The following is a 13,067-nucleotide window of genomic DNA, read 5'->3' as shown; positions in this document are numbered from 1 at the left end:
GTGGCTCCATTCCCCGGCGCCTCGACAGGGGAAGTCCTTTCTCCCCCTGTACTGGACGGTGGTTTCCACAGACGCCAGCCTGTCCGTGTGGGGGGGGGGGCCTCTTAGGCACAGATTCGGCTCAAGGGGTTTGGACACGGGAGGAGTCCGGTCTGCCGATCAATATCCTGGGGATTCGGGCGATCAGGCTTTGCCTGTCCCTGTGGACGGATCATCTGCACGGTTGCCCGGTAAGGATTTAATCGTACAATGCCACGGCTGTGGCATATGTCAATCATCAAGGGGCCACCAAAAGTGCCCTAGCGGCCAGAGAAGTCGCCGGCATTCTAAGGTGGGCAGAATATGTTCCAGCCCTCTTTGCTGTGCACATTTCAGGGGTGGAAAATTGGCAGGCAGGCTACCTCAGTCGACAGTCTTTGGAGACGGGCGGATTGTCTCTTCACCCGGAAGTGTTTCAACAACTGTGTCTCCAGTGGGGGACTCCCGATGTAGACCTGTTGGCCTCTCTTCTCAACTGGAAGGTTCAGTGGTTTGTGGCAAGATCTCGGGATCATTTTGCCGACGCCACCGACGCTCTGGTGGCCCCTTGGGGTCAGTATCGTCTGATTTACGCTTTTCCTCCACTACAGCTTCTGCTGAGACTTCTGCGCAGAATCGAGGCAGTAGGGATTCCAGTCATTCTGCAAAACAATACTACACCGACCAGGATCGATGGATCAGTGCTCACTGCAATCACATAATGAAGGACTGTACATAATGTTATATATGGCACATAGTCATAAATCCAAAAAACTCTTCAGTGTGGTGTCCTGGGTTGGAAAAGGAAAAAGGAGGGGAAAAAGATGCCATGACTAAAGAAAAACAATGAAATAAAATGAAAAATGGTCAACCTGTAGTGTCTTGTGACGCTGCATCCGGCTTGCGGCTGTGTGCCGCGGATGTCCCCAGGAGGAGGCACAGCGAGATCCCCTTCCCTCGGGATCTCCGGACCATCCACTCCCCATCCTCCATCCCTGGATCTGTGAACACACCTGTGGCTGGGTGCTTGCGTCCCAACCACCCCTCGGCACCTATCGTTGGGGATCCATGCTTTTCACCTGAATGCTGATGTTGATTCTCTTAAATGTAAGTGCATTGCAATAAATTTGTTTTTAATTTAAACACTACTCTGACCTGGCGCCCTTGTTTCGTTGATTCCAGTCATTCTGCTCCAGACTGGCCTCGTCAGTTTTTGTATGTAGGCCTCGTAAGGCTGGATGCTCCTTGGAGACTCCATCTCAGAGAAGATCTTTTGTCTCAAGGGCCGATCATCCATTCTACTTTACGGTCGCTGGCTTTACCGGCCTGGCTATTGAAAGCCAGGTACTGAAGGATAGAGGGTTGACGGATTTGGCTATTCCTACACTGTTGAAACTAGAAAATCTACTAATAGGAAGATTTATCATGGAGTTTGGAGGGCATACATTTCTTAGTGTGAGTCTCTGGGGGTTTCTCCCCATTCCTTTTCGGTGTCCCGTCTGCTGGAGTTTCTACAACAGGGTGAAAATCAGCGTTTGGCTCTGGGCACCATCAAGGGCCAGATTTCTGCCTTGGCAATCTTTTTCCAAGGGCCGTTAGCTGCAAATTCTTTGGTTCACACTTTTGTCCAGGAGGTTCGCCACTAGGCTCCTCCAGTAAGGTCCCTGGTACCTCAGTGGGACCTCAATCTGGTACTGTTGGTTCTTCAAAAACCACCTTTTGAAAATATTCATGAACTTACGCTGTCACAGAAGGTGGCATCTTAGTGGCTATTACTACTGCACGCAGGGTGTCTGAGCTGGCTGCGTTGTCCTGTCGGTCACCTTACCTGGTGGTTCACAGGGACAAAGTGGTGCTAAGTCCCTGTCAGTTGTTCCTTCCTAAGGTCGTCTCGGGTTTTCATTTAAATGAAGACATTGTGTTGACCTGCTTGTGCCCTAAGCCGAAACATCCTAAAGAAATTGCTTTACATTCCTTGAATGTGGTTCTGGCAATCATGGTTTACCTGGTGGCGACTGAGTCGATTTGGAAATCTGATTGCTTGGATCTTGTAAGGGGCAGGCCGCATCTGCTGCGACCATTTCCAGATGGATCAGGCAGACGGTGGTGCAGGCCTATTCCATCAAGGGTCAGGTTCCTCCTTTCCCTGTTTATTGCGCATTTTACAAGGGCGCTTGGTGCCTCCTGGGCCTTCCGTCAACAGGCGTCCGTGGTCCAGGTGTGCAAGGCGGCCACATGGTCGTCTGTGCATACAATCACGCTTTACAAGGAGGATGTACTCGCATCTGCGGATGCTGCATTCAGCTGCAAAGTTTTGCAGGCTGCTGTTGCAGAGGCTCCTGCCTCTTGAGGGTGTATTTTTTCTGGATTGTGAGCTCCAGTTCCTGGTTGAGCTCCTGGTTTACCTGGTTGGCTATGTTTAGCCCTTTTGGGAATTATGTGTATTGCTGTGTTTCCCACCCCCCATGTTAACACAGCTTTAGGACATCCCAAGGGTCATAGAAGATACGGAGCTGTGTCCGTCAATGAATGAAAGAGAAAACTGGATTTTTGTCCTACTGTAAAATCCTTTTCTCTGATGTTCTTTGACGAACACAACACCCACCCCTCTGTTGAGTTGGGTTATGTATTCTTCTGACACTGTTTGTTACAAAACTGAAGTCCAATAGCAGGAAGTGGGAGTAGACCTCCTAGGACTGCCCTTTAGGCGTAATCAATTATTTTCCACCTAGTGTCCTACTCCTGTAGGGGGCAGCATAACCCAATGGTCCAAGAGGATATGGAGCTGTGTCCATCAATGAACATCAGAGAAAAGGATTTTACAGTAAGACAAATATCCAGTTTTCTCTGATGTTCATTGACAGACACAGCACCAACCCCTCCTTTGAGTTGGGTTATATATCTTCTGACACTGCTTGCAACAAAACTGATTACCTGTAGCAGGAAGTGGGAGTATACCCCCTAGGACTGCCCCAGAGGTGTGGTACAGTTTTTTCCTGCCTAGTGTCCTACTGCTGTAGGGGGCAGCATAACCCAATGGTCAAGAAGATCTGGAGCTGTGTCCGTCAATGAACATCAGAGAAAAGGATTTTACGGTAAGACAAAAATCCAATTTTTCTTAAAGCATTTTTTACTTTAGGGTATGTACGGGGGCGCTGCTATGTTCTGTAGTTTTTTCCTCAGTTTAGCTGTTCATACAGAACTACATTCTAGGCCGTTCCAATGTAATGCCGAACATTCACAAAACAAATTGATTTTCTGTGTTGCAGGTGAACCCAGCTGTGGATCCTTCCTTATCTCAGTCTTTGCCTGGCCCTCAGGTGCTTCCGGGATCACTGGACGCAGACAGCCCTGTCCCTGTCATTAACTTAAAGGATGGCACAAGGCTAGCAGGGGATGATGCACCAAAAAGAAGGGATTTAGAGAGCTGGCTTAAAGCACACCCTGGTTATGTAGAAGACCGAGGGGCTTCTATACCTGTAAGTTGTTTTGATGCAACACTTTTTAGTATTTTTGATTTTAGTATTACTGTAACAAATTACCGTTTGATTTCACTTTGGAAAATGATGTTTAAAGAGAATCTGCCACTTTGCTCATTTAGAGCAAAGGGAAAGGTTGTCCTGATTAGGGCATACCCCCACCTACTGATATTTACCTTCTCCTCCTTTCCCTACTGCTCCAATAGCTACAGAAGCCCTGTATCTATATAAGCGCCACGTCGGCCTGTGCTATACAGGATTAATTACCTTTTCCACTCCCATATGCGCCTGTGTTCCAGCCTGGTGATTGGCAACTAAGGCCCAAGCCCTCCATGCTAGAAGGAAGGGAAAAAGATTGCATGCTACCCCATACCAGAAATGCCAGCTATTGTTCAGTTCTCCTGAATACAAACGTGCTTATGTGGGTATTTAAATGTTAATCAAATATTATGTGTTTGTGTTCAGAGGATGCAGCTTCATGATGGCAGACCCAAACAGAAGAGGCACAGATGTCGAAATCCCAATAAGCTGGATGTGAACAGCCTTACCGGAGATGAACGTGTTCAATTAATCAACAAGAGAAACGCCAGGAAGGCAAGTGGACCCAACTTCTGGCCGTCCTCACGTGACCTGATATTTACAAATAATGCAGTTAATAGGTTGTCTTTTGTGGTAATTGTGCTTTGTAGAGATAAAAAGACAAGGCGCCTCTAAGTGCAGTAGGCTCTGAGTATTTATTAGGTTAAAAGTATAAAAGCACTCACATTTGGTAAATGTGACATGGGCATAGCAAAGATCTGTCTGCATTCTTCCTATCCGCTGTGCTGAGTGGTTGCAATGAGGACATCCGGTGATCCACTTCCTGTAGATGCGTCCTTTCCTCTGTGTCTCAGCCTAGTCGGCTTGAGATTTTCTGAAGGCAGGGTGTGGACGCAGCAGGTGGTGTCCAGTAGAGCTGGTGGTGGGCGGTTACATGTTTTGGAGCTCAGCTCCTTCGTCAGACCTCCCCTGCTATCTATTTACCTTAGGTTGTCTCCTATCCAGTCTTCCAAAAAGGGAAAGGGATAAAGTTTTTTTTTTTTTGTGTGGACCAGAACAGACTCGGAGGTAGGTGGGTCCCTTTTCACTTGCCTGTCCATAGGACTGTATGGACTTTCGGATCAGGTAAGCCTAAAAAATAGCAGGCGGACCTGATCAGAACACCCTGTGAAAGGGGCCTTGCTGGATCACCAGGTGAAAATAAAGGGGAAAAAAGCCTAAAAGAAAACCAATGCACCCACTGCATCCAAAAATTGGTAAACTGCAGTATAATACATTTTTGATTTTAGGTTAATTATCGCTTTAAATTTATCCAAGCATTTTTTTAAATTGCTATTTCTGATAAAAGTTTATTCTCCATTCTAAAGTAAAAAAAGGATAATGATTTTAACACAAACTTTTGTCCTAATTGGAAAAAAAACGTTTGTTGCAGGTTGTGTGGGGCTACAGTTGGGTTGCGGATGGGCAGATCTCCTACTGGCACTTTCTCTAGGCAAGGCAAATGTCCATCTACACATACAGAGGGGAAGATTGGTAATTAAAAAGTGTATTGCATGATCTATATTAGAGATGCACAGAAATTTTGGTGGCTGAAACATATCAGCTGAAAATGGTGTTATCAGCATTTTGCCGATAGGAAAAAAAAAGTGCCGAAAACGCATGCGATTTTGTAACTTTTTTACTCAGCTTATGGTGTGTTTTTCATAGATCACATGACTCAAAATCCGCATCAATAACGCACCCATGTTGCATTACATTCTATGCATTTTCAGTGCTTTTCAACGGGGAGGTGCGTTTTGTTTAACAGACCAAAAATGCAGCAAGCAGGATTTTTAACACCACAATAGAAGTGCAATGATCCAATGTGAATACATACATAGAATTTAAAGTGATACATTTTTTCTGAGCTTTTCTTACGCTAAAAGTGCCAGTGATGGCCGACAATACCTTCATATTCATTTAAAGTCCTAATATTATTTAAAGAGCCAAATATGATACAATTATATAATATTTTTTATTTTTTTTAAACTGTCATTTTCAGTTTCGTCACCAAAATTTCCATTCAGTGCACCTCTAATCTATGTAACAAATATAGATTATTTAGTAATGCCAGAAGTTGATACATGGAAAGAGCAGGGATGGGAAAAGCTGTTTCTTGTGGCACTTTGTCCGGAACACTGCAACAAAGGGCCTGCCAGAAGGTTTGCAGTAAATGGCTTAACACATTTGGCTATCCCAAGTTTTCTGTTTCAACCAGTGCATGATCAGATCTTGGAAAGCACTGTTTTTTACATTGTCCTCAGTTGTTAGTGAAGAAAAAATGTCAGCTGTAGGTGATTTCTCAAATTCGTACACATTTATTGGTTCAGATAACTGAATCGGTTCAAATCTGTCAGATCTATAATTTGTCCCAGTGTATGGTTTGGTCTACTGCATGCAAACCGATAAGTGTTTCATCAAGAGTCTGTGGAGGGTGCAGTGACTATTTCTAGTGCATTTATGGGCTACTATTAAAGCCTTCTGAAATTTCAGTTTAAATCCACAAAATATTTTTACACTTGTATCAAAACAAAAGGAGTGCAAAGTCTTAGAGCCGGTTCACACTAATCCGACTCAAAGTCGCCCCGACTTTGAAGTCGCCCGTGCAGCGCGACTTCATCACGGCTTGCAAACTACTTCTCATAATAGAAGTCAATGCAAGTCGCTCTGACTTCGCCAAAGAATAGTGCAGGAACCTTTTTCTAAGAAGGAGCGACTTGAGTCGATCTGATTAGAATGGTTCTATTGCACAGCATTGGGAGCTACTTGTCAGGCGACCAAGTCGCCTGACAAGTCGGATTAGTGTGAACCGGCTCTTACAGTTTGTTCTCTTTTTAAAGAAGCCACATCCTTAGTAGAACATTCTGTACCCTGTCAGCATGTAGTAGAGCAGGATCCTTGCTCTTTTTGTAAAAGCAGTGGTCCCTCTGCAGAGGTCTGACATGCCCCTGCAGGCTTATAACTCTGCAAACAACTTGCATGTAGTATTACAGTGCAATGAGCTTTAAATGGTTCCTGAGGGTTATTGAAGTGCTTGTTTTAGAATCCTGGACACCCGTCTTTGTGCCATGAAAATGATAATCCTCTCCTTTTGCCGGCTCTGTCATGGTTGTTAAACAATAAGCTGGCATGGCGATTATTTGAATTTGTTGATAAACCAAGACATATCATGATGAGGGAGTCTGACATGGCCTTGTTTAACAAATCCATATTACTCAGCGAAAGGGTCTGACATGACTTCTGACATAACACAGACAGTACCCAGTTGTTATAGCTAGGATTAGTGCTTGCTCCTAACTTTAAAGGGGGACATGTTTTTAATTCTAACTAAAGGCAGATTTCTAGTTCTGGTGCCCCTTGTGAGATCCAAGGGATTCCTTCACTTTGGATTGATTTCCTCTCACTTCCTGATTTGGCTAAGGGACCAGAAGGAAAGGGAAATCTCCCCAATGGGACACAGAAGACAAAAACCGGGGCTATAACTCTCTCCTACTTTATCCAAAGGGGAAAAAAATGTTTTGCTTTTAGTTCTACTTTAAGCCAATTTCACCCAGTAGTACCACATTGAAAAAATATAGACCAATTACTTCAGAATTTTAGTAAGGGCAAAATCGCCACTCACCCATATTCCCACTAAAGACTGACCCATAGTGGTGAGAGCTCTTTTTAGGCTGGGTTCACACTAGCTGCAGCCATGGTTCACAGCAGGGAGTCCCATGTGTCCCTGTTCTCTGTTTAAGGTTCAGATCAGGTCCAAATTTTTGACTGAATTTGCACCTGAAACCGACCAGAAGACACACAGGATTCTTTTCCAGTGCGGACCACGGCCGCCCCGGAGGTATGGGAACCAGCTCCATTGAGAGCTGGTCACACTCTCCTGTCATTCAAATTGGATGCCGATAACCCGGCATCCAATTCACATCAGTGTGAACCCAGCCTCACTGAGTTTTTCCCAGTATATTGGCCACATCTGCTTCCAGGGTTATAAGATTTAGTGTCTTGGGAGTAGCTGCCGTGTGATTCATCCTATATGGCTTCTGGTACATATTCATTTTGGTTTATGTTTAGGTTGGGGGAGCATTTGCCCCTCCCCTTAAAGACCTGTGCCGGTTCCTGAAGGAAAATCCAGAGTACGGAGTGGCTCCAGAGTGGGGAGACGTTGTAAAACAATCTGTGAGTATAAAAACTTGTATGTCTATATTCTAGTGTCTTTAGCTTTAATGAAATGAGAGTTTAGCCTTCACAATATGTAGGAGTCACAGAGTCTTCATACTCCTATGTGCACTTGTGTACTTTTCTGAAAAACAGTTATTATGAACCATATAACCCAATACCCGAGTTCTAAAATTATTATCCTGTATTGCCTGCCTCCAGTGGCAATAATTTAAAAGAAATATTATTATTATTATTAGGATTAATATATTGATGCACACCTTTCTATTGGAACCAGCATTAACTTTTTCATGTGTGTAGCAATTTGAGATACAGTAGCTCTTCTACTGGAACGGACGGCATAGGCAAGTCTTCTCTCCCAACATCAACATCCCACAAGAGTTGCAGTTTTGTGGATGCTCTGACCCAGTAATTTAGCCATTACAATTTGGCCCTTGTCAGTCGCTCAATTCCTTACCCCTATCAGGGACAACATGTTCACTTGCTGCCTGATATATGCCACCCACTTTCAGATGCCACTGTAACAAGATAATCAATGTTGTTCAATTTACCTGTCAATGGCCATAATGTTATGGCTAATTTTTGTTCCACTGGTTTTGCTTACCTGAAAAAGAAATGTTTTCACTTCAGTGTTGCTGTAAAACAATGATGATAGGAGTAGCCTGCTGTAAGCAAACCATAGACTTGCTCCTAATGTTTTTACATAGCTCAAGTAGCCTCAGCAGCTAGCAAATAGTGAGACCTTACTACGGTCCTTTTGTAAAAGGTTATGCTTTTTATTTCAAAGAGACTAAAATGGATGTTTTGATGAATATTAACCACTTCTGGACCGAAAGATTTTCCCCCTTAATGACCAGGCCATTTTTTGGGATTCGGCACTGCGTTATTTTAACTGACAATTGCGCGGTCGTGCGACGCTGTATCCAAATACAATTGATGTCTTTTTTTTTTTCCCCCCACAAATTGAGCTTTATTTTGGTGGTTGTTGATCACCTCTTTTTTTTTTTTGTGCAGTAAACAAAAAAGAGCGACAATTCTGAAAAAAAAAAATAAATATATATATATATATTTATTTCACTTTCTGCTATATAACATTCCCAATTAAAAAAAAATTAAAATCAACTTTTTTTCATAATTTTAGGCCATATTGTATTCTGCTACATATTTTTGGTTAAAAAAAAAAAAATCCCAATAGGTGTATTTTGATTGGTTTGCGCAAATATTATTGCGTCTACAAATTACGGGAAAGATTTGTCATTTTTATTTATTTTATTTTTTACAAGTAATGGCGGCAATCAGCAATTTTTAGCGGGACTGCGACATTGCGGCGGACGGATCTGACGCCTAACTGACATTTTTTGACACTTTTGGGGGGACCAGTGACATTACTACTGTAATCAGTGCTAAAAATATGCAGGGAAGGGGTTAACCCAGGGGGCGATCAAAGGGTTAAATGTGAGTCTAGAGGGTGTTTTCTAACTGTGTGGGGGGATGGGATTGGGATTATGGAATTAACACAGAGACCGGTGTTCCTAAATAGGAAGAACACAGGAGCTTTGTGTTAATTGTTGAGAGAACAATGGTCTGCTGTGTTTACAACAGCAGACCCCGCTGTTCTCTCTTCACGGGGAGCGATCCCAGGTGCCCGGTAGCAATTGAAGCCGCTGACCCCGCGGATCAGCTTCCCCACTGGCGAATGGGCGCGTGTGCCCCCAGGATCGCTCTCGCGAACCGCCGTAACGGGTACAGCGATTCACTGGAACCTGCCGGCCTGCTGCCATATATCTGCGGTGGCTGGTCGGCAGGTGGTTAAATACAAAACAAATTACTTTTTATAATCATTTTTATCATTTTGGAGGGGTTTTTTTTTAATAAAGTGGACCTTTTGGCTTTCTACATTCAACAATTTGCATTCGCTTAAGAAACCGTAAATGAGCTGTAAACAAGTCCTCACTGACCGCTGTAGCGACTTGTACTGTGGCACAATTAATCCTCCACAGCAGAAGCTCCAAAGTCATTCATGTCCTCCTATTATCAGGCTCAGCTCACCCTATTTTCCTTCTAGCAGCAGTGACTTATCATCCTGTTCTCTAATTAAAGATTAAGTAGATGTTCTGGGAGGTTGAGGTTAGCTGTTGAGAAAAGGATTCGAACAACTGTAAATTTGAGGATGAATTGATCCACCACATCTGCAGCTACAGGGGGCAGTGGTGGCTTGTTTACAACCATCTACTACTTGCAAAGAATATGTATATACTTGAATGTCAATAATGTGGTTACGGATTTCACTTTGAGGTCAAAAGTAAAGAGGATACTTTCTATCATCTAATGGAGTTATTTTGTTCCTTTCTCCTGTAGGGTTTTCTTCCAGATAGTATGTTTGACCGTATCCTAACTGGCCCTGTGGTGCGTGAGGAAGTGAGCAGGAGAGGCAGAAGGCCAAAAAGTGAAATTGCCAAGGCAGCAGCAGCCACAGCATCTGGCCACTCTGTGAACGTCAGCCCTTTGTTAGCAAATGGCCTTATCCCAGGCATGGATATTTCCAGCTACCGAGCTTTACAGCAGAACTTCCAGAGTCTTCAGTCTTTGCAGCTAACAGCTGGATTAATTGGTTTGCCTGCAGGGCTCTCTGCTTCTAGTGGGGATGCCAAAAATATGGCTGCCATGTTCCCAATGCTGCTAGCTGGGTTGCCCAATCTTTTGGGTATGGGAAATTTGTTGAACAAGTCATCAGAGCCCAGTGCCAAGGAAAAAGAGAAGAACTGTACAGATGAATGCAAAGAAGCTGAAAATGGCAAAGAAAGGACGATGTCCCCATCTGGTGAAAAAGCCAGGCAGAACTCAAGCCCTCCTTCCACATCTATGGGAACTGCTGTACAAGCAGGTTCACTATCTATCAACCCACTGCTGTTACCCAATATACTCTACCCAGGGATGCTTCTCACTCCAGGCCTTAATCTTCACATCCCAACTGTGCCCCAACCAAACATTTTCGATGTACAAAATACTAGCAAAGATGCCGGCCCAGTAGTGGCCCCAGATTCCACAGCAGAACCACCTCTTGCTCCCAGCCAGGACGAAAAAGTGAAGAATGAGGTTGGCTCTCAAAATGAGAACAGCACAGATGACTGTTCTGAGAAGGCAGAACCTTCCTCAGGATCAAATAGCCCCTCTTCTTCCTCGTCTGAGAACTCGGATTCTTCAGAGGAAGACTAACCTTGACAAAACCTGCACTTAAATTATAACCCTCCTCCCCTTCCCACGAAACCTTTTCTTGCCTACAATTATTTTAAATGTAAATAATGTGTTACAAGTGCATCAAAGGATTTTAAAGACAAGCAGACATTTCAGTATTCTGAAAATGCAAATAGCGTTTTAAAAAAACGTTTTGCATGTAATATTCTCACAGAGACATACTTGTATGTAATATCAAAAAAAAAAAAAAATACACTGTGCTGTAAGAGGCTTACAGCAAAAGGCATTAACTTTTGTTTGAGGGAAGTCTGGGGTAATTTTATGAAAAAAAAAAAGACAAAAAAAAAAAAATAATAATAAAAGGCAAACCCGCTCTCTAAGAGCTGTATATAAATAATATATTTGCAGTGAAACACAGAATCCTCTGAGTATATTGTGGTTTTCCTTTCTGCCTTTAGTTTTTACAATTTCCTCAAGCGTATCACTTAACAGAACTCAGCAATAATTTGGGCAGTTTATGAATGTTGTGGAAATGTTTAGTAGCTATGTTTTATTTCACCGTAAAGGGAAATGATCATGAAATTGTTTATTTTATTTTTTATTTGTAAGTTATGGTAGCATCATTCAGTCTGTTAGTACAGCATATAGGCACCAAGATTATTTATTTAAATATTATTCATTTGGGAATATACACTTTGACTCTAAAAGAGCCTTGATTTAGCCTCTCCCATGTGAAAGCACAAAGCTTATGCCTCTTCCTTTACAACACTGTTTGCTAATTAGCAATGACATTACGTTGATCCTTTACAAAGTAAAGGAATTCATTAAAATGTTTAAAAGGGTTTTCAGAGATGAATTGCAAAATTTCATACTATGGAGGATTGTATACCAAGAATACCCAAGCGTTTGTATAGTTAACACATTTGGAGCTTTTAAAGTATTAGTACATGTACTAATAAAGTAATGTACATAACTGAGTGGGCATTGGTGGGCTCAATCACCACTCAGCACACTTTTTAAGGAACTGGTTTACAGTGGCAGAGAAATAGATCCAAGTGGTCCAGGCAAGACTGTAGTGGGAGGCCAGGCCATGTATCGGGGGCACCATTTTCCCACTGCACATGTGAAAAAACTGGTGAATCATTAAAGCAACTCCAAAAAAAAATATGAATACACTGTTGATATGCATATGGGAGCTGTTTTACCTGCCATGGGATTTTTTTTTCTGTCCAGCCAGTCCTGAAATTTACACAGCACAGCAAGGCCGGTGACCTGGACTTTCTCTACTGCAGTTATACACAAGAGCCTGGTCACCTCACTGTTTTTAGCCTGTAATTGGACAATGTAGGAGACGGGCAGGCTGATGAGGTCCTTTCTTCTCTTACTGTGTCAGTATGTTCCTAGGCAGCACAAGTGCATGATGCACACCTAATTGCCTCCTAGGTATGCCCCTCCCTGTCCTCCTAAGTGCTGTTGTTCTAAAAATGATATGGTTTCTCATACCAAGTCAGATTCAGGTACTTATGAAAGTTTCATTTAAAAAAATACTCTGCCTGGAGTTTAGCTTTAAACCTGCAGCATCTGCTCATATCTTCATTTGACTGATCAGTGTTCCCCCACTCATGTTACGGTATAATGATTTATACTGTTTTACAAATTTGATAGTATTTGCAAAAAAGGTTGTTTCAGATTTGTCATCTGTTCTGTATCAGTATGCTATCTTGTATCTCCGATGACTTAGTGCCACAGATTGTTGGAGCCAGGTATGTTACTGGTGTATCGAAAGACCTATGTCATTAAAAGCACTTTGTTATCTTGATAATAATCCATATTGAGCTATCGTATTTTTGCCATCATACCTAATTTTAGGTAGATCATTTTCTATTTTCTGTAACGTTGTATGGACTCTTGTGCAGATGCTTTATGGCTTTGTATTGGAACATTTAATTTGCCCAGGTGGGAAATTATGCTTAGTTTCCCCTGTCTACTTTGATCTGTGTGAAGCTTTTAAATGTGTGTGCTCTGCAGTAAGTACCTTTTGCGGCATTTTGGCCATGTAGCCAAAGGGAACAAGTGCAAGAATCTGCAAGTGCCAAATCTGTTCTAAATCAGAAGTATTGGGGA

At 42.8% G+C, this 13,067-nt stretch overlaps 1 protein-coding gene across 1 annotated transcript in view; it reads left to right on the top strand.

Annotated features, from left to right (window-relative positions):
* The window catches only part of CHD9 (chromodomain helicase DNA binding protein 9), a 388,013-nt gene extending 376,514 nt beyond the window's left edge, over window positions 1-11,499 (top strand). Inside the window, exons 36-39 of the mRNA XM_082270937.1 lie at window positions 3,288-3,497; window positions 3,963-4,091; window positions 7,644-7,748; window positions 10,107-11,499. Of these exons, the coding sequence (XP_082127063.1) occupies window positions 3,288-3,497; window positions 3,963-4,091; window positions 7,644-7,748; window positions 10,107-10,964 (1,302 nt within the window). The 3' untranslated portion in view covers window positions 10,965-11,499. The remainder of the gene's footprint in view (window positions 1-3,287; window positions 3,498-3,962; window positions 4,092-7,643; window positions 7,749-10,106) is intronic.
* The last annotated feature ends 1,568 nt before the right edge of the window (window positions 11,500-13,067 follow it).

Source organism: Pelophylax lessonae, assembly GCF_965119305.1.
Source record: "Pelophylax lessonae genome assembly, chromosome: 10".
NCBI lineage: Eukaryota > Metazoa > Chordata > Amphibia > Anura > Ranidae > Pelophylax > Pelophylax lessonae.
The sequence above is the reverse complement of the archived record's forward strand: the minus strand, read 5'-3'. Positions and strand labels throughout refer to the sequence as shown.